The sequence below is a fragment of the Rhea pennata genome, chromosome 8, assembly GCF_028389875.1.
Source record: "Rhea pennata isolate bPtePen1 chromosome 8, bPtePen1.pri, whole genome shotgun sequence".
Lineage (NCBI taxonomy): Eukaryota > Metazoa > Chordata > Aves > Rheiformes > Rheidae > Rhea > Rhea pennata.
The window spans coordinates 11,748,148-11,767,199 of record NC_084670.1 but is presented as its reverse complement, the minus strand read 5'-3'; the positions used below and the strand labels follow the sequence as shown (position 1 = coordinate 11,767,199).

The 19,052-nt window shown below is 41.2% G+C and overlaps 1 protein-coding gene across 1 annotated transcript; it reads right to left on the bottom strand.

The window, feature by feature from the left end:
- Positions 1-426: 426 nt before the first annotated feature.
- KIF2C (kinesin family member 2C) lies at positions 427-17,702 on the bottom strand. The gene is made up of 19 exons (XM_062580984.1): positions 17,621-17,702; positions 17,343-17,391; positions 14,424-14,546; positions 13,656-13,772; positions 13,129-13,229; positions 12,742-12,837; positions 11,485-11,539; positions 11,236-11,398; positions 10,861-10,951; positions 9,222-9,285; positions 7,926-8,017; positions 7,571-7,713; positions 5,834-6,038; positions 5,267-5,377; positions 4,684-4,751; positions 2,888-2,996; positions 2,694-2,810; positions 2,201-2,324; positions 427-876 (listed from the first exon to the last, which is right to left on the bottom strand). The coding sequence occupies exons 3-19, from the start codon at positions 14,521-14,523 to the stop codon at positions 797-799; spliced, it is 1,836 nt and encodes a 611-aa protein (XP_062436968.1). The 5' UTR covers positions 14,524-14,546; positions 17,343-17,391; positions 17,621-17,702; the 3' UTR covers positions 427-796.
- Between the last annotated feature and the right edge of the window lie 1,350 nt (positions 17,703-19,052).

Below are 19,052 nucleotides of genomic sequence, written 5' to 3'. Positions count from 1 at the left end.
GTAAACTCCAGAGGTTCGAAGGAGGCAGCAGGGCCCTTCCCACTTAGGCACTGCCCTAAGAGCTGAGCCACCACATACAGTGCATTCAGCTTTGCTCAATTGCAACATACGGAGACTGTTCCTGACAGTGTGGATTGTTTTCCCTCGTTAGGCAAGTTCTACCCAGCAAGATCCCAACATAGAGACATTTATTTCAAATGATTTTTATGTAAACATTACAGGTGTAGATATTTTAAAAAGAAACTTCCTCCAAGAAGCCAGCCCACCTCTACAACACCAGTCTTTAGGGGCTGCCAGACTTCAGCAAAATCATCAAGAAAAATGTTTTATAAGATAGAAGTTAATTAAATCCAGAAACATTTATTTATCAAGCAAACTTCTTAAAATACTGATTTTTTACAGTTACATGTAGTCCATTTTCTTTCTAGAAAAGCCAGACTTGCAGTTTTGCAACACTTCAAGCACATCTGGAACCAAAAATAGTATGTACACTAGAAAACTATACACATATCTATTTCTATCAGAGCAGACCATAGTCACTTATGCAGGGCCAGATATTAGACATCTGGCAGACACTCAGGTTCCCCCTCCCCAAGCCTTGCAGGGAATATTTCTAGCAGAGTCTCTGCCATGTACCCTGATACTAGGCCGTGCAGGGAGAGAGGCTGCCATGTTTGCTGCTTTCAGGCACACCTGACCTACACACACACTACCACTTTTAAAAATAGGAGTTACACAAACCACTGACATATGCAAGACATACAGAAGATTGCTTGTGAACCACATTTTGCTATATTTACTGAGGCCTCTGCTTGCTCATCTGCTTGCTGGCTTGCTCCTCCAGTTGCATGGCATCCCCCAGGGCATCTAATGTTTCTAGAAGAGAAAGCAGTGTCAGGAGGACTGACCTGATAGCTGAATTCACCAGCTCAGCTGCCTGTCCCTGCAAAGACCACAGAAGGAAGTAAACGGGGCAAGAACAGCTCAAATACTTGCTCTTTTTTCTACTCATCAAGACTCTCAAAGTCTTAGGCTTGTAAAATTCAAGCTAAATGCCACTAATCCATCCATCAAGAGCCCCAGAGGACTGGATCTCCCTGGACCGTAGCACAGTGGCACAGCATTTACACCAGACTCCTACTGTTATGTCATGCACCTCCACCAGTGAGTGAATAGAGGGATACTGCTCTCAGGCTGCATCAAGAAAGGGAGGACAGCTAGGGCCTTTTAGAAAAATCACTGCTTCTTCCTGACAGCAGTTCACTTTGAAGTCATGATTTTCATCTTCACTTAGAAAACTCTCACAGGCAAATGTTATCCAGGCTGTAATGGCATTAAGTGGCCCCAATTACTGCAACAGTGGCAGAAAAATAGTAGTTATCAGTGTAACTCTCCTTGTTTTAGTCAGGCAGTCCATGCCTGACTAAAAGCTCTTTTACCAGGCATCAGCCAAGGCCTTGCTGCCGCTCAACCACTGCTTCCGCTCAACCACTGCTTCAACTAGCATGTTCTGAAAGCTTCAACCAACGTTACGAAAGGAGGCAGGCAGCGCAGAGGGAATAGGCAGCTGACATCCCTCTGGCACAGAGCTGGGAGACTTCCCAGCTGGGTTAGAACAGCACAGCTGGAGGGATTTTGCAACACATTCAGTGATGCCCTATATTAGTTGAGGCAATCACACACCAAACAGGTTCTGGCAGACATTGCATATGAGGATACACGTAGCAGACAATTATAAGAGGACAGGTCTTAAGGTCTGATATCCACAAAAACGTAAGTGGAAACAATCGGTCTACACCAACAAATCCCTAGGACATGGCACATAGACCTATTTCTCAAAGTCACTGTTTTTTGCCCAGGGTAAAAAATTAAACTATATGATCAACTAGCCAAAAAGACTTCAGTCCTTCTGCACTTAGTGGATATTGCTTTCAAGGGAGGGCGGTTTTCCATGGCAGTGAAGAGCAAGTGGAAGTTACTAACTAGGATTTTACTTGGCAAAGTGCAGGCAATAGGACATCTCAGGTCTGTTCCTATGATCACCTAGTAATATGATCAGAACTGTAAGGTATTCAGAAGGACTGGGTGCTCAAACTCCCATAGGTATGTTGGTATTGTTTTCAGATCTTTAAAATCATTAGTGACTGATAGTGACTTGTATCTTCCCGAACAGGCACTGTCTCGAGAAGTGCTAACATACCTCCAACACTAAGGAGATTCCTTGAGCTCTCCTCTATGAAGTACTTAGCTCTGCTGACAAAGGTCTCAAGATCGTAGTCTGGTTGCTCAGTCATTCCCAAGAGGTAGTCAAGTTCAGTCATTTTCTAGATTTTAAAAGAGGGACCATTATGAGAAATCAGCTCTGGAAATTTGATGAGTTTCTTCAAATTTGGCACATGAATTAACAGAGCTAAGCTTCTCGGACCAGTCGCTCTCCATACTCATTAGCAGTAAGTGGATGTTGCTACTGGGAGGGAAAGGAGGACCGGCTGGCTGCAAGCACTGCAATGGTCCTGTTTAGCCACTTAGGCAGGAAACCACAGGAATAAGTTAGCAGTGAAGGAAAGGTAGTACCACTGATACCATTCTTGCATTACAGCCCATGGCCTACCTATTACCACTTTGCTCAGACAAGGCAAGCTGCTGTCAACACATAGAAAGCATCTCAGGCTGAGCTCATCTCTTCCACATACCTGTCTCAGTTCTCTAAGCTGTTCTACAACCTTCTCCTCCTGCTCACCAATTTGAATCATAGCCTCACGGTAACTGAACATGTGGGGAGAAAGATCTTCCTCTTCATCCTTGGAGAGCTGCAAGAAAGAGTCCAAGTAAGAACAGCAAACTGTTACCAGCTTTGAGATCTGTTCAGCCCACTGCATACACCTACATTGTGCTGAAGAGTCGAGCCTTCTCCACTGGTCTCTGTTTCTTCATTCTCAGTGTCCATATGGTTCTGTGTTTCACCACCTCCATTATGAGGGCTGAGCTCTTTCACTCTGCAATAGGAAGATCTGTCACTAATTTCTTTCAACAGTTTCTGGGCTACAGCATTACCAAGCAGCTATTGCAATTCAGTGCTCACCAGGAAGCTTTATTAGAAAAGTTCCACTTTACCACCCTCAGAACAAGTGGGGCAGAACAGCCCCAGAACATGTGCAGAAACCTCCAAGGGCTATGGGAAGAGATGCCATGAGATGTTAGTCTTAGCGCTCAATCTTGCCATACCAATCTAGGGCCCCTGCAGTCAAGAAATGTCTAAGTACACAATGCTAATTGCCAACAGAGTCTTCCAGAGAGGCTGTCTTCCACGCCAAAAGGCGTTTCAGTATGGAAAGAAAAGGAACACTTTTTTCTTTTTCTCCATAGAGAGACCCTCTGTGCCGGGACAGGACTATAATAATGATTGGTTATGTAGTACTAGATATAGGTGCCAGACATCAGCTGGGCACTGCATTCTATACTAGCATCAGCTTCACATTTCCAGAGAGTTTCAGCCTGCACACACCTTCCTACAAGCTGAATTGCCTTGTGCAGTGGCAAAGGGGCCAAGGTGCTTGACTCAAGGCTAAAACATTCCTAAAAAGCATAACACCCTGAAGTCCAGTGTTGCATTTTATCCTGTATTTTCAGTTGAGCAGGCATGATCAGAAAAATGCAGCTTTAAATTGGGAACTAAATCTATGAATCTGTCAGTATTCCTGAATGCTTATGACAAGAATTGCCATACATCCTTCCAGAGAGTGAAATAGAGTGCTCCATTCCTGGAAGAGGGGGTAGAACCAAACAGCCTTTGCAAACGAAACAGGTGACAGTTCCCAGCTCTGAGTGTCTCTTGTTAACATGTGACAGAAGTCACTGGCTCTGCAGCTACAGTACACAGCCACACAGCACAGCATCAGCAGGAAAAAAATTCAAGCACCATTGACCCCACTGGAAGAGGGAATAGCTAAGCTAGTTTTCTAGCTGTTGGGACTGGAGGAGGAAAAAAAAAAAAAAAAAAAAAATGACTAATGTCCTGGCAGAGACAGGGAGCCACTTACACACTTACAGCTCTGTCACAAGGGTCTCAGAAGTGAGTGAGACCCACAGGGAAATCCAGTGCTCAGCCTCTGCACATCTGCCCCAGAGGTGCCCAACACCAGCCATAGGGCACTCAAACCCCACACTCACATCTTGCTTCTTGAGGCATGTGAGCTCTCTAAGTCTTTCAGGTTTCACCCCAAATCTCTAAGGAGCCCTATTCTATTAACTCATATCAAAGTCTACCAAAAACACAATGTATTCTTCAGTCTCATCTGTAGGGCCAGGTCAGGGATGCATTCTTAGCACACACATACCGATAAGACCCTGCACAGACCACTAACGAGGTAAAGAGTACACAGAGTGCCATTCAGGGTATTTCTTTGGCAGGGTGAACTCACTACAAAAATAAGATAATCTGAAGTCTAGAGTGAGACACTGCTCCTCTGAAGGAAGGAGAAAGTAATCATGGTTTTAATGCAATCTATTATGCTCCAGGCAGAGAAGACTCAGGTTAATTGCAGGAACCAGCTTTAAGATAATTTGTCCTCAACCTCTAAACTACCATCAAGGGCAATGACAGCAAGAGAACTTATCAGAATAAAAGCAGCCAAAACCCTTTCTGCAACAAGAATAGAAACCCCAGGTCAGAAAGGCCATTACCTGTCAGCATATCTCAGTGTGTTTAAGGTGTACTCGCACGAACTCATGCCTGGAGAAATCATTGCTATCTGCAAACACAACAGAATGCCTCAGTAAGTCCCACATCTGTCTTTTGTTCACATTTAAGTGGCCATATTAGGGAAAGGGTTAGAATTAAGGTACTCCATCAAGCCTATTTTCCTCTATGGCTCCTGTGAGACACACCAATAGCTGTGAAAAGCTGAGAAGCAGAATAACAGAAGCCATTTACTCTTTATCCAGCTTTCCACTGGCTTTGTGTGTACCTGCTGTGCTACACCTCCCACAGGAAGCAAAGCCCTGAGAGGGCACCAAGCTCTAGTGTAGATCCACTGTATGAAAGCAACTTCTGCAGCCCTGCTTCTACTGTGAATCATCAGAAACTGTAAATCATCAGCAAAGCTCACTAGTTTTTGATCACAGTTGCTACAGTCAGTGGAGGAGGAAATTTGCTTGATTATTTTTTGCAGAGAGCTGCAGCTTCATAGCTTCAACATCCCCTTACACTAGAAGGGGGGCATGCATCTACCTAGTTGCTTTGTGGCACTCAAACAGGTATACTCACCATACAGGTCCTTGAGTTTGTTCCTATGAAAGAGTCTCTTAGCACCTGGGTCAGCTTGCTCTCCCGGAAAGGAGTGTGAGATTTGTTCTGCCCTAGAGCTCGAATACATTCCTAAGGAAAGACAACTCTTGTGAATGCAACATCTGCATCCTTTCTCAAACAACTCTGCAAACTATTAGCAAACGACTGCTGGTAAATCCAACAGGCTGGAGAATGGTAGTCTCCATTGTTCTGTAAGCATCTCAACCATTTAAATATACTTCAGATATTTGACCATCACCCCTGGTTTATCTAGAATATGTTAAAAAAAAAAAAAAAAAAAAAAAAAAGACAACCTGAACAACATTTACAATGACTGTAGCAGCATCTAGCCTGACAAGACTATACTGCTTTTCTGAAGTCATTCTAAATGGAGCACATGCATCAATTTCAGGGTTGTTTAAATACAAAATTGGGATCTTTTTGGCTGTTATTTTTCTCTGTGCTGGAAAGAAACAGAACAGATTTTAAAAAGTTATCTCCTGGGTTAATGATTAGCATAATTTTTTCCCCTGTGTAAATTTTCACCTTCAAAGCCAACAAGCTCTTGTTGATTTCTGCCCCCTCCATCCGTGTCTGCCGATCAGCACTAGAGGTATCTGCACCCCTTTCATTTCCTGCCAGATCCACCAAGGAAAATTTGCCAAGCATTTTTCCTCTTCGCCGTAGTATGATTTGGAAGCAAGCGTGGGACCGGGAAGAGCTAGCATTTGCAAAAGTCTGCCCAGATGTCCTACAGCAAAGATGCAAACAAGCATTAGAATTGTGTTACAGAACACACAACAGCTCATGACAGCACTAGACAAGGCCTGAAGTCATTCATTTAAATAGATTAACCTTCCCAGTTTTATCCTACATATTAATGCTTCAGGTTTGTGTAAATTATGGAATCACCTCTGATACAAGAGCACAGAAAGACTGTTGTGAGAAACATTTGAACCTTCATTCTAATTTTGGAGGCTGAAGGCTATTTGAGCTGCCTCTCTCAGTTCAGCCAGCCTGCACGGGAACACCTTTAACTGCTAACCCCTTATATGTGTTTGGAGCTGGTACAGTGTCCATGCTCCCTGGGAGGCATACCTCCAGCATCGCATCTCCCTGCATCACAGCAGTCCACATGTCATTCTCCTAGTGCTTCTGCTATTACACAGTGAGCAGGCCAAGCTCCCCACCTAACAGCATTAGCTGGGCTGGCACATTTAACATCATGGTAAACCGTCTTCTCCAGTCAAGCTGGCTTGGCTCTGCCGAGCAGCCACAGCTACCCAGTCACTATGACTGACAGACTGGAGGCTTTTAAGTTACCAAAAATCTCCCTATGACCATCACTATCATTTACTCCCTGAGAAGGCTAGCAAGTTCACTGCCCCACAGCTAGGAAAAGAGGGAGATTATCCTAAAATACTGCTGTGGGAAGCCAGAGTCTGAAAGGTTAAAAAACAAAACAGTTTTTGACTGAGTTGTCAGCCAAAAAGCCTGCAGAGTGCTGAATGAGCTTTTATGATGCACTTACCTACATATGCAATGTAATACAGAAGCCAAGGAGTTCTCATTTGCCAATTAATGTTTCCACCACAGTTCCTCACAGCATAGCAAATCTTACCTGTCTCGTTAATACAGACTCACTGTTCAGAAGCCCCTGATTAAAGACACCAGTAATGACAGCAGGAGGTACCCTGACCACAGCTTGCAACCAGCCTGCCAGGGTGATGAGTCAAGCCTCACAAGGTGGCAGTCCCTCACCACCTTCTCTCAAAGATTCTTCAGAGAAGATCCCTGCATGACCTGCAGGATTTTTTCCTACTATCAGAAGAGTTCATCTGGCCTGCAGTTAAGCCAAAGCATTTTTGCAACTGTAGCTGGAGGACAGATGTTCTTCCTTGTTCTTTTTGGCAAATACTTGTACCTCTGTCAACTAGCTGATAAACTATGTATCTGCTTTTTAGAATTATGTGCAGATCAGCTGTGGTACCTGTGCAAGCAATCTCTTCACATGAATGGTTTCTGTCTAGAGATGTGAGGACATATGGCCACTATGGAAACAAGGTTAAACCCATCCTTGCCAGCCTTTATTCTGTAACCCTCTTGCTTTCAAGCAGAGGTGCTGCTCTGCATGAAAGTGCCTACCAATTCCTAGCATCGATAGGCCTGCTCCTGTTTGAAGTCTTGAAGGGCCTGGGCTAGATACCCACCCATTACATGTTTTACCAACATGGAAGTGTAACATGACATGACTGTTTCCACACTGGTTTTAAGACACCAAACCTGCAGGCACTGCCCATCTCAATCATTCTGATGACATCCTCAGCACAGCCAACTTGTCTCTCTTGGAGGCCGACAACCTGGACCTGTTGCTTGCCATCCTCCAGGACTCGAAGTTTTGCCTTCTTATTCAAGAGGTCAAACACCTGTATTCAGACAACAAGATCAAGGCAAATCTGAATGCAGTCCCCCTGCATGTAATTTGCACCACCTTTATAGAAACTGAATACCAAAACCAGCACATGCTTAACATATCTTTCCAATTCAGTCCCAGACATGCCAGAACAAGATACAAACAAGTTTCATTCAGGTACTTATCAAACACATAATCAAAGAAATCAGGCAAAAATTAAAATACCTTCCCATTGTATATTTCAAAGAATGTCACATAGACTTCCAGATCCTGATTCCTGTATCTGGGCTGGCTTAGAAGAAGGAAGACATCTTGTGCTAGTCAAAAAAAGGAGAAAGTTCAGATAACTAGTTTAAAACTTGTTTTAGTTGCTACTTGAACTCCTTTCAAGAATCTCAGCTATAAGGATCTAGTAGCTGAATGACAGGCATCCTAACTGAATGCTAGTGTAACAGTTTGTACAATCTGGAGAACTGCTTCAGCAGCATCCTCATCTGGGGACTGAAGATGTAGTTGGGAGGAAAATGGAAGCTTCTATTTTAAATGTCACCAGCAGACAGCAGTGCTTACTGATCTGGTTTGGTCAGTGCAAGCACATATCTCCCACTTTGGCAGAACATTCGGAGCTGCAATTGCTTTGGACAGTCTTGAAGAGTCATGTAGTTGTGTTTGAAAAGCTTCTTGACAGACAGCCTAGAAGATACTGTTCCCCAAGCATCTCCATTTGCTGCTGTTTGGAAACAGAATACCAGACTAGCTGGCCCATTGCCTGGATCCAGTACAGCCTTTCATAGTTAGAAGGCTTCACATTTCGAAACTAAGCTCAAAAGCAAGAGTTTTCCTTCAGGGCCAGGTCATAACTCATTTGTCAGAGACGAGCACACAGTTGTTCTTGTTTCAACAGCTTTGTATGGGCTGTTTTCACAATGTGCCTTTCAAAAGTGAAAGCAGAGGCAGCCAGTGTTCATTGTGCTTCTGTAGACATTATTGCAAGGAAGGGTTTCTAGGAGCTTTATTTTTTTTTTTTGTCTGAAAGCATTTCATACATGCTAGGTTTTTGCATGTAATGCTTACAGGAAAAAAGTAAATCAGGACCACATATGTTCATATGCTTTATGTTTAACAAGCTTTATGACAGAAATGGGTAATGTTCTGCTTCATTTAAGTCAGGTATTACCAAACACCATCCTTAGCTAAGAAAAACAAAGCAGATGTAATTGAAATTAAATGGTTCAGCCTAATAAATACCAAACTAGAAGATGGCAATGACCTCAAAAATAAATATCTTCTGATCAGTTGGTGTTAAACAGCAGGCTGACCTAGGAAGGTACAGGCTGGATAGAAAATACTATTTAGTTTTTAAGAGTTTCACAATCATACCTCCTGCAAACTCCACTACTTACTGATGAAAGCACAAGTGCTTTTACTGGAAATATTTTGAGTATCTATAAAGAAATAGATCTTACTATTAGGAAATCATGCACGATTTTGATTCACATACCTAAAGAATAGTCAACTTACATGCAAAAGCATATATCCCCTTTGAGGCATTCTGTGCTCTCCCTGAGAAGTCTCCACCCATAGTCTGTGAAGAGAAATGCCATCACTGAGGTAAGGTGTGGTACAAGCAGGTCAGGTTACTATATTTTGGTCCTGAGAACATGGTAGAAAGTCATTGTGTAAAAGTGCTGATGTCAATAGGATCATTACTACACAGTGCAATTCAGGATAAAGTTAGTTTTGTGCTTCCATATCAATTTGGAAAGACGGTACAGACTGTTCAAAGCGGCAGCTGCATGCCTGTAAGGCTCTGTAGTGCTAGGTCTCCATAAGAGTTCAAAGGAGTTGTTCCTCCAAGCAGAAATGCATGGCCTTAGCAGTGAAAAGGAACAGCTTAATTTGTTAGGAGCTAGATTGGCTATTGCTTGCAAAAACCCACTTAACATGGTGTCAAAACACATCCAACTTCTAAACCAGACAATACTTTTTATTATTTTGACCAAGATACTTTCAATTCCAACAAGAATTTGGCTACTGCTATCATGGTGACTCACTCTAACATTTTAGTATTAAACATGGAGTCAATTTAAAAGACACCTCAGTCCCAGCAAGACACATTTTCAATCTACCAAGGCAACATTCTAGTCTCAAGGGGCACCTTATGATCCTCTCACTAGTTCTGCACCCTAGGGTCAGGAAGGATAAGTAACTTCATTGCCTACAATATACATGTCTCAAGATTGTGTCACATCAGAGAGGAAAGGAAAAAAGCCTGTTTTACTACAGGAAAAGAAAAAACTCTAGCTAGTGTGCAAATATTCAGTGATTTAAACTTGATTCAGATAGGTATGAATCCTAAAGCTCACTACTCAACACTAATGATAGGAATTCCCAGCCTAAAACTTGCATCTAGCACTAGAAGAGAGCAAGCTAGTCTAGTCCAGATCACTCTGGTGAGAGGTAAAGGCTTCTTGCAGGACAAGACAGAAGAACTGGCTCCCATATCATGGTGTGAGGGAAGAAAATTACCCACTTTCATTCTCTGCAATTTCCAGAAGATTAAAATTAAAAACAAAGACATAAGTTTCTGAAAACTTAGAGCCAACACACTTTTGAGACAGAAAGCAGTCTCCAATTCTCTTACAATTGAAAGTGGTAGATTGGAAGGAATGGTTAAGAAGTGGTTACCCACTTCACAGGTGTTACCAGATCAGTTAATTGTCCATATACAACATGAGTCATATATCCACTTAAGTTTTTGGAATTTTTCCAAACTTAAAATACAATATAGACAATATTTTCGCCTGTCTCAGATGCAGGCTACCTGGCTGTGCTTTGCAGACTGGAATTGGTCAGAGACAGCAGTTTGATGCGAGTAGCAGCCCTGGCTCTGTTACTAACACGTCAGGACATCATTGGCTCTAAGTCTTTAACAAGCCATCTGTGGGACAATTTAGCATAATTTTCCTCACAACTTCAAAGGAAATGCACTAATACTCTACAGAAAAAGAGGATAAACTGGACAGTGTAATAACTCATTTTAAGACAATAAAACCAATTTAATCTCTTATATAATCCTATCCATTATCAACATCTCAAGGAGCTTAAATATACTCTAGATAAAGTGAGAAAAATTGAGACCTCAGAGTAGATAACTTACATGTGTCTTGCCACTGCCTGTCTGGCCATATGCAAAACATGTCGCCTTTCCACCCTCAAAGATAGTCTGTACAAGAGGCCTAGCAGTGAACCTAGACATTTGGAAGATAACACAGTTAAGGCAAGTAGTTCACTCTGCATCATCAGTTTTTGAAAAGAGACTTATGACAATACCTTGAAAGGCCAATAAAAGCAAACTCTTAAGAAATCATCAAGGCCACACCAAAACTAAGCTTTAAACTTTTCAGTCCAGTAATTTCCTCCAAAGAAAACATTCCACATGTACTTCAGGTAGCAGTTTCTTTAAGCAAGGATGCCATCTAGCCATAGCCCTGTGCTTTTATCTTGTAACTCATTCCCAGTAAGAAAGCATTACCTGTATACCATTTCATTAGAAGAGGATTCATCAAATGAGAAATCAAATCTAAATGCTTGGGTTTCAAGGTATTTAGTAAGATCCACTTTCAGCTTCGGCTCATGCACCAGCAGGACACACTTGCTAGGAACAGTAATCACATCACATTCCTTTTTTAGAAGTTCTGTTGATGGAAAAGAACCTCCGTTTTAACGAGAATAAACAATGTCAAAGGGTTCCAAGCCAAAGCTATTCTGTCAGTACACTCACCTTGTTTATTTAGAGGGCGTTTCCTCACACAGACACAAATCCTGTGTTCTTCTATCTAAGAGAAAGGTAAGAAAACATTAATTACTTCCCAATTACACCCATACCTATTTAGCATTGCAGAGACAAAAATTCAGTATTCCCTCACATCCACCTTTCTACATATTGATTAGAGTTCCTCTGCTACAGATCAGTTAGCCACACATGCAGGGATTTAAGTGTTAAACTTCATTCAATATAAAAGAATTCTAAACCTCAAACAATTTAACTGTATAGCATGGTCAACATATCAGGTGAAAATGCTCCCATGCTAAAGTGCCCCAAATATTCTATGAGGATTAGTAAACATTCAGTGCTTTGCCAACTTCTCATTGACATCAATACTGTAAGTAGGGTCAATGTAAAAGTAAGGTCAAATTCAAGCAAGACATTATTTTACATTGCTCTAGTTTTCTTTTTTTTTTGTTCTAGAGCTTTTAATGATATAATAAGTCTAGCTCTCTGTTCAACCCAGCTGCAGAGTTTTGGAAAATACATATCCTATTGCCTGAGGTAGAAGGCAGATGACAAACATCTCCTGTCATGCAGCAATTTTACTGGTTGCTGGTTCTCACAGCTCAGTACATTGCAGGTATGCAAACCACTCAGTTTTCAAAGCTAGTCAGCACCTACTTTTTTTTGTTTGAATTTGAATGTTACCATTTTTCCCCTGTTGTAAGGCTTCTGCTAGCAAAAAGCTACTGCTCCCTGGTAGTAAAAAAAAATGCCACCACTGGAGCTGAAGATCTCCCTCCCATTCCTCTGCCTTTTTTTCCTAGTTTTTTGACACCCTCCACTTTTGCTCCTCACTTTGACCTAGTTTAAAGTTACCCAATATTTAACTTACAAATGGTAATATTTTCCATTTCAGTGCAATAGTGCTTTAACATATTCGTACATATACCTACAACAGACTAACCTGATGTGTAACAGGCTCTGCTATTTACAAACTAAAAAATACTGATGATACCACCCAAAACATTCCATAACTAAGTGCCACCTCATAGGTAGTGACATACAAAGTAATGCAAGGCAGTTTAGCCTAGAATAGGAGAAGTAAGTGACCTCAGATTTACTACTGGGTGTCTCAATCACAATATCCACACAGAATCTCCACAGAGCAGTGACGCCCTAATTTGATCATATGCCAAAACCTTGAGTACAAAATAAAGAAATCAGAATATATACATGCTGCAGTCAGTGGCCTTAATATTTACTTACTGGGTCAGTTATAGATATTGGTTGGCAGTCCAAAGTTGCTCTGAATTCTCTGATCATTCGTGCAAATTCCCAGTTTGGGCAACTGCTATCAAACTCCTGCATGAAAAAAACGTGAACATGAAGGGTATCAATCTGCTAGAAAGTAATTAATCTGCCATAGCAAAAAGTGCCAGAGCATACTAAACATGACCAACTGTACACAATTAGAAATTTTTACTTAGAAGCCGCAAGATTCAGAATTTTCTGGATCTAGAAATAATCCATCCTTAGATACAGGTCTGCAAAAACAAAGCCTGGCACTCTAGATCTTCCCACTTACATCCAAAATATGTTTGATACTATCCTATAGAATCTCCCCTTACTAGTGTATTGTAGAGAATACTCCACCTGTGCACGTTTTGTCCTGATTTCACTGATCTGAGCTCTCTTTTCTTCTCTCTTGTTTTTCATTTTCTCCATCTCTTTCACGATGTTAGACCGTCTCCTAACTAGATAAAAACCAAAATGATTCCTTAGATTAAGTTTTCATTCGACACATTTTAAGCACAAGGTGTTTTACAAATGTTTTCAACTTCTCCAGGTTACTGAGAGACTAACTTGTACAGGGAACAATTTTCCTCAAAAGGATGAGCTTCATTCATTTTATAGTGCTTCTTTCGCAAAGCAAATCTGCCAACTACAGAAGCTGGCTAGCAAGCCATACTATTACTCTGAAGTAAACACAGTATTTCTGAGGAGATATTCTTTTATTAGAATTACAGATTTAAAATAAATATACTCAAGACTTAAAGACTTCACTTTAACTTGCTGTTAAAGCCACCTTTTTGAAGCATTAGCATAGGAGTATACAAAACAGCAACCCCTGTGATATGCTGCTGACGGTGTGTCAGTTCTTATCCATTGCTCCCCATTACCTGGGTTTGCTGAAGAGCTCATTCTAGCAGGAGGCAAATGATCCTCTATATTTCCATTTACATTTGTCAGTGAGGGTTCTGGGGCACAGCTCAGCCTGCTAGCCCTGGTTCGGCCAGCTGCAGAAGGGAGTCAGATCAAAGACAATAATTAGATCCTAAAGATCAAGAATAAATTTATAAAGCCCTGTATGACAAAGAAAGGCAAAGGGATAATAAGCCTATTAATAAGCCTTTAACATATTCTAATTCATAAGCAGTCTAACACTCCAAAAAGTACAACTATTTTAGTCTCACTTAGTAACAAAGGAACTCACTCTTACTCAATCTTGAGTAAGATTTTAAACCATTCAACAGATACTGAAGACCCCCAGCTTTGAGAAAGGGGCATCAGCTGCTACTCAAATCAAGCTCCTACATGGGGAAGGTTACAGAGCATATTGTTAGCAGTATTAAGACAGTTCCATCCCCATTCTAGCACTGCAAATGCCACTTTATGCTGTTGAGCAGATACCATGTGCATGACTGCAGCTCTTTTGTTAAAACATATCTTCCTTTAACATTTATTTCTGAAGTCCTTTGAAAACTCCTTCAGGAGGAAGCCTTGAATGTTTATTTAGTCAGAGACCTCTTAGTCTCCCTCCTTTTATATCTGAAAAGGAGGGAGGAGTGTTGCTCCTCCTCCTGGACTTACAATTTACCTAATTAAATACATATTAACCATCTTGCTTCAGCTTCATATTAGCAGTTCACTGGGTCTTCTCCACTCACCAGGAATTGCCGAATTGTTTCTTGTTTGTGTAGAAGTGCAGGGATCCACCTCCATCTCATTTTCCTGGAGGTTGCCCTGAGACTCTGTGATAACAGACATCCTAGTGGAGCGGCCACGCAGAGCTTTGGAGACACAAACTTGGTCAGCATTGTGCATCAGACACTCAAAAGTCTGCAATTAATCATATGCTTACAGAGGTATAGAACAGAGGGGGCCAAGGTGTGGTTAAAAGAACTATTTCCAGATCTCAGGTGCATCAAGAAAGTGCAGGATGAAGCAATGCTGCAAAGGTAGGTGATGAAAAAGTGATCGTGAAATATACCACTAGAGAAAAGCAAACAGTTCATTCCAGATTTGCAGCTCCAGTGAAATTTCCTTCCAGATAGCACTAAGGATTTGGTACCATAGCAGTTCCAGAACCTCACTAAGTAGAAAGAGGCAGTTAAAAATCAGGCAACTGGGAAACCCTATGGAGCTTCACACTTGCAGGGCTATGGACTGACTATATGATGATGACAACAGAATTGCAGTCTAGCAACTGCTTAAAATGAATGTATCTGAGGCTCTATTACTAATTTTCCTACATAGACTACAGAGCAAGTTACCTGGGGAAGCTCTAAGAGAAAGTCAAGAATTTATTTCTGATGCGAAAAGAACTTGTTTCTGATGCCTTCCATGTCTAAAATGAAAATTTGTTGGGGGCGTCATGCCTACCACAACACCCAAGCAGTGATGGTCTGTCTGTGCACAGTGAGTTGGGGCACAGCTTGATGACACTGAATTCAGCTAGAAGCTGGACTCCACAGTTACAGCAGTAAATCTTTAGAAAGGCTCATTTGCATGCAATCTCTGTAGTCACATATCGAGGTATGTTTCTTTCACTGACACCAGGTCCCTGCCCAAAGTCCCTTGCAAAGCTTCTGGAGAAAGGGATCAGAACATGCATCTCAATGCAAGGAAAGCAAATCTGATATGAAAAATCTGAAGTGCAATATGAATATTAGAACTACCCCCACCTCTAACAATCACGAGAATGTATCTATAATTAATCACTATGATTTCCAAGGAAATAAGATGTTTCAGACCAAAGATTGATTCAAATTCTGGATCAAATTCCTTACAACTGTGCCCATAAAATTCAGTGCTCATGTCTTTTAACTCTTTACCTGGAATCTTCTGCTCAGGTGCAGAGACATTAGGTGTCACTGCTGCAACTTTAGGGACAAAAAGAATCAGTTTCATTAGACTCAGAGATGGCATTTTACTCCATTTTCTTTTGTCACAGATGCCCAGATCTGATCTCACCACAAACTGTTTTTTTTTCCCCTCTGGAATAAAACAGCATTCTTGGACATGTATACTAACTGGAGGATTTGCTGCATCTAAATGGGTTTGTTCTAGGTAATTCTTGTACAAAGATATACAGCATCCGCCAGAATTCTTAGAGTCGGAACTTAGGCAGTATCTGTTTCTCAGTTAATTCTAAAAGTACTGTTTACTTCTGTTTCTCCCACTTACCTGAGCATGATGCAATACACATTACATACTGAGGTGGAGACAGACATCTCCTGAGCTTTGTTTTCTTTAGTCCTAAAACTGAAATCTGAAGCCAAAATTAGCTAGTAAGTGCATCATGGAGTTTGTAACAGGACCAATACTGCTTGTCATTCATGGGATTTAATAATATTTGAGGAATACTGAACACATTGTTTTTCTTGTGTATTCTGAGCAGGTCTTCAAGGCAACAGACATTTCAGATTTGCAACTAGAAACTACACTTCAGGAAAGCAGTGACCTGTAATAACATCTTTTCCAGCAGTCAATGACTAGATTAAAAGTCCTTTATTTCTCCAGTTTGTTGTCCAATTCATCAGCTGACCTATGCACAGATAGTCACCACATTAGCACACCACTTTTCTAGCCAGTTCACAAAAATTTATGGAGAATTCTCTGGATTTGAGGAAGATCAAGATGATCTAGTACAGAATGATGTTTGACACTAAGTTTTTCAGACTACTCTTGCCTCTTAGAGGCAAAGGGATCTGTACTGTCTTCTTCTGGTACCATGTTCCCTCTCTCGCATCACATACAAAGGTCAGACAAAACCAGCAGTTACAGAGCAATTGCATGGAAAAGCACAACAAGTTCTAGCAAGCGATAGGAGAGTCATTAAATCTGCAACCACTAAACCTCAGCATCACTCAAGCATATTACAAAGACTTGTAATGCTGCTACTTTCAACTCACAAAAAGCCAAGAGAGTCAACTAAAAAGTTAATAGAAGATAGAGAAGGTGGGAGTTTTCTAACTCCTAACACCTCAAGAAAAGCAGTTCCTCAGCAATCCCATGCTTTCAGATGTCTATCTTCTGTGTTGGCTTTGCACAATCTATATGCCTGACAGAAAAATCAGTGAGCTCTAGCACACCATTTTGGCTGTCTAGTCTGAAGTGTCTCTAGGAATAAAGCAATAGTTATTGTTCAGGTGAATGTCTGAAGAGGAGACAATCATTTGTCACAACTGTTTCTTTTTACCCTTTCCACTCATTTTGACTCTTTATTTTAATTAGTGTCACTTACTTTTTGTTATTTGTGGCGTTAGCCAAAGTCCACATAAAACTTTACAGCTCATTGCAACAGTAACTGGCTAGTGACAGTTAGAACAGTGTCAAGGGAAGAACTACAGCAACGTTGCAGAAAAGGGCAACAAACCCTAGCTCACAGGAACAAGACAGCAATCCACTGGCAAGAGTCTGCACTCAGGAGTCCGAAGTGTTTATATGACCAGTATGCTCAGAACGGTCAATAATTAAGGTGCCTAACGGAGCAGCCTTTTGATGCATCAAACTACAATACTATGTCTAAAACTGAAGACCACCTCTATTTCACATGGTTATAGCAGAGAAAAATATTTTCTCACCTTCACGTGGAGCAGGAATTTTTGAAAGAGTTGTTCTGCGTTTCTGTTTCTGGGGAGGAAAAAAAGAATGCTGTAAGTAATCTGAATAAGCCATAAACACTTAGCACAACACTAAGACAACATTAATACAAAGAGGGTTTGCCATCAAAGTCCCGCAGCAAGACAGAACAGGCAAGTTAGAGACAAACTTTGAAACTGACAATATTATTCATAACACCTATTTTCTAGCTGGCTGCTGTTGACACTTAGGAGACACTAAAGCACTTAAAAACACTTACCTGTACAGTTATATTCTCTTGCAGAGGAAGGTTCTCTTTCACATCTGCAGCAGGTATTTCTTCTGCTAACTCAGGATTTATTGTTATCACATCATCAATTTCAATCTACAAGAGCAGAGGCAAGATTTTCACAGACCGGAATATCGTTGCTACCACTTCACACAATTTTTTACGTTGACTTTCATTATAGGCAAAGAAACCTGACCCACTGCTTGCCAAATGTTGAGTTAAAGTTTCCATGACTAACAAGGCAGCAGTCTCTATTCCATTTGAAGACTCTCATACATCTAAGCATACTAAAGGAAATGTACTAGTTAAACCATTTACCCTCATCTGCCAAACACCACACAGCTCTGCGGTAGCCATGGAGCACTTCTGAAGAGGTAGGCAAAGCACATTTGGCATCAACTGATTTAATCCCTTACAGCTAATCTTAGTAAATCTCAGCTGCTCCATCTTCTGCGCTAGGAGAGCATTAAGAGTTTACTGTGCAATTGCACTTGCTGAAATAAACTTCAAAGAGCTACTTACTCCTTGGAAAATGAAGGATTTGGCATTTAATCCACGACAAGTCAAGTCAGTTCACCTGCATTTTCCCTGACTATTGCATGCAAGCAATTTCAGCTAAGGCCAGCTCCAACCCTCCGCGTAACCCTCCGATGAAGTCATAATCCCACGTTCACAACGTTCTGCAGCTCTGGAAAAGCACCCTGTCACAGACAGCCGCAGCGCGGGGCAGCGGCGGGCAGCCACGAGCAGCCTCACGCACAAAAGACAGCATCTCTCGTTTTGGTTTTTCAAACCTAAGCTTGCACAAGATTTTGAAAGTGGATGCATGCAAAAATAATTTGGGGTATAACAGCAGCTTACGCTGGAATTCACCTGCAATTAAAGCAACACCTAAACCGCACCAGGATGTTCTTAAGTCCTGAAGCAAAATTTGATTTATTTAATTTAAAGAAAGTCCACACAAAGGGCAAAAATAAGCAACTGAGCCTCTGTAAAAGGTGTGATACCACATTCTCATACGAGAGGCAATTATAAAATTTGATTTTATACAAAATCTGTAAATATTTAATCAAGAAGTGAATCAGCTCAGAAATATATATACATGAACAATGCATAAGACAATTTGCTGCTATATTTTGAACAACCTCTTTATTGAGGTTTATCATCATAATTACACACACAATTTAGTCAATAGTTATGCTTGTAGTGTTGCATATTTGAATGTAGCATATGCACAAAAGTACAAGACCAAATCAACTAGCCAGTGACAAAAGATTTTAACTAAACTGTAAGTTATATATGCTCCCAGAGTAACTGGCAGGACAAACATATTTTCTCACTTTCCAAAGGAGATTTTGTTAAGTGGCAAGTCTTCAGCTGCATCAGCCTCAAGAGCCCTGGACTCCTACCTCCTCCCACCAAC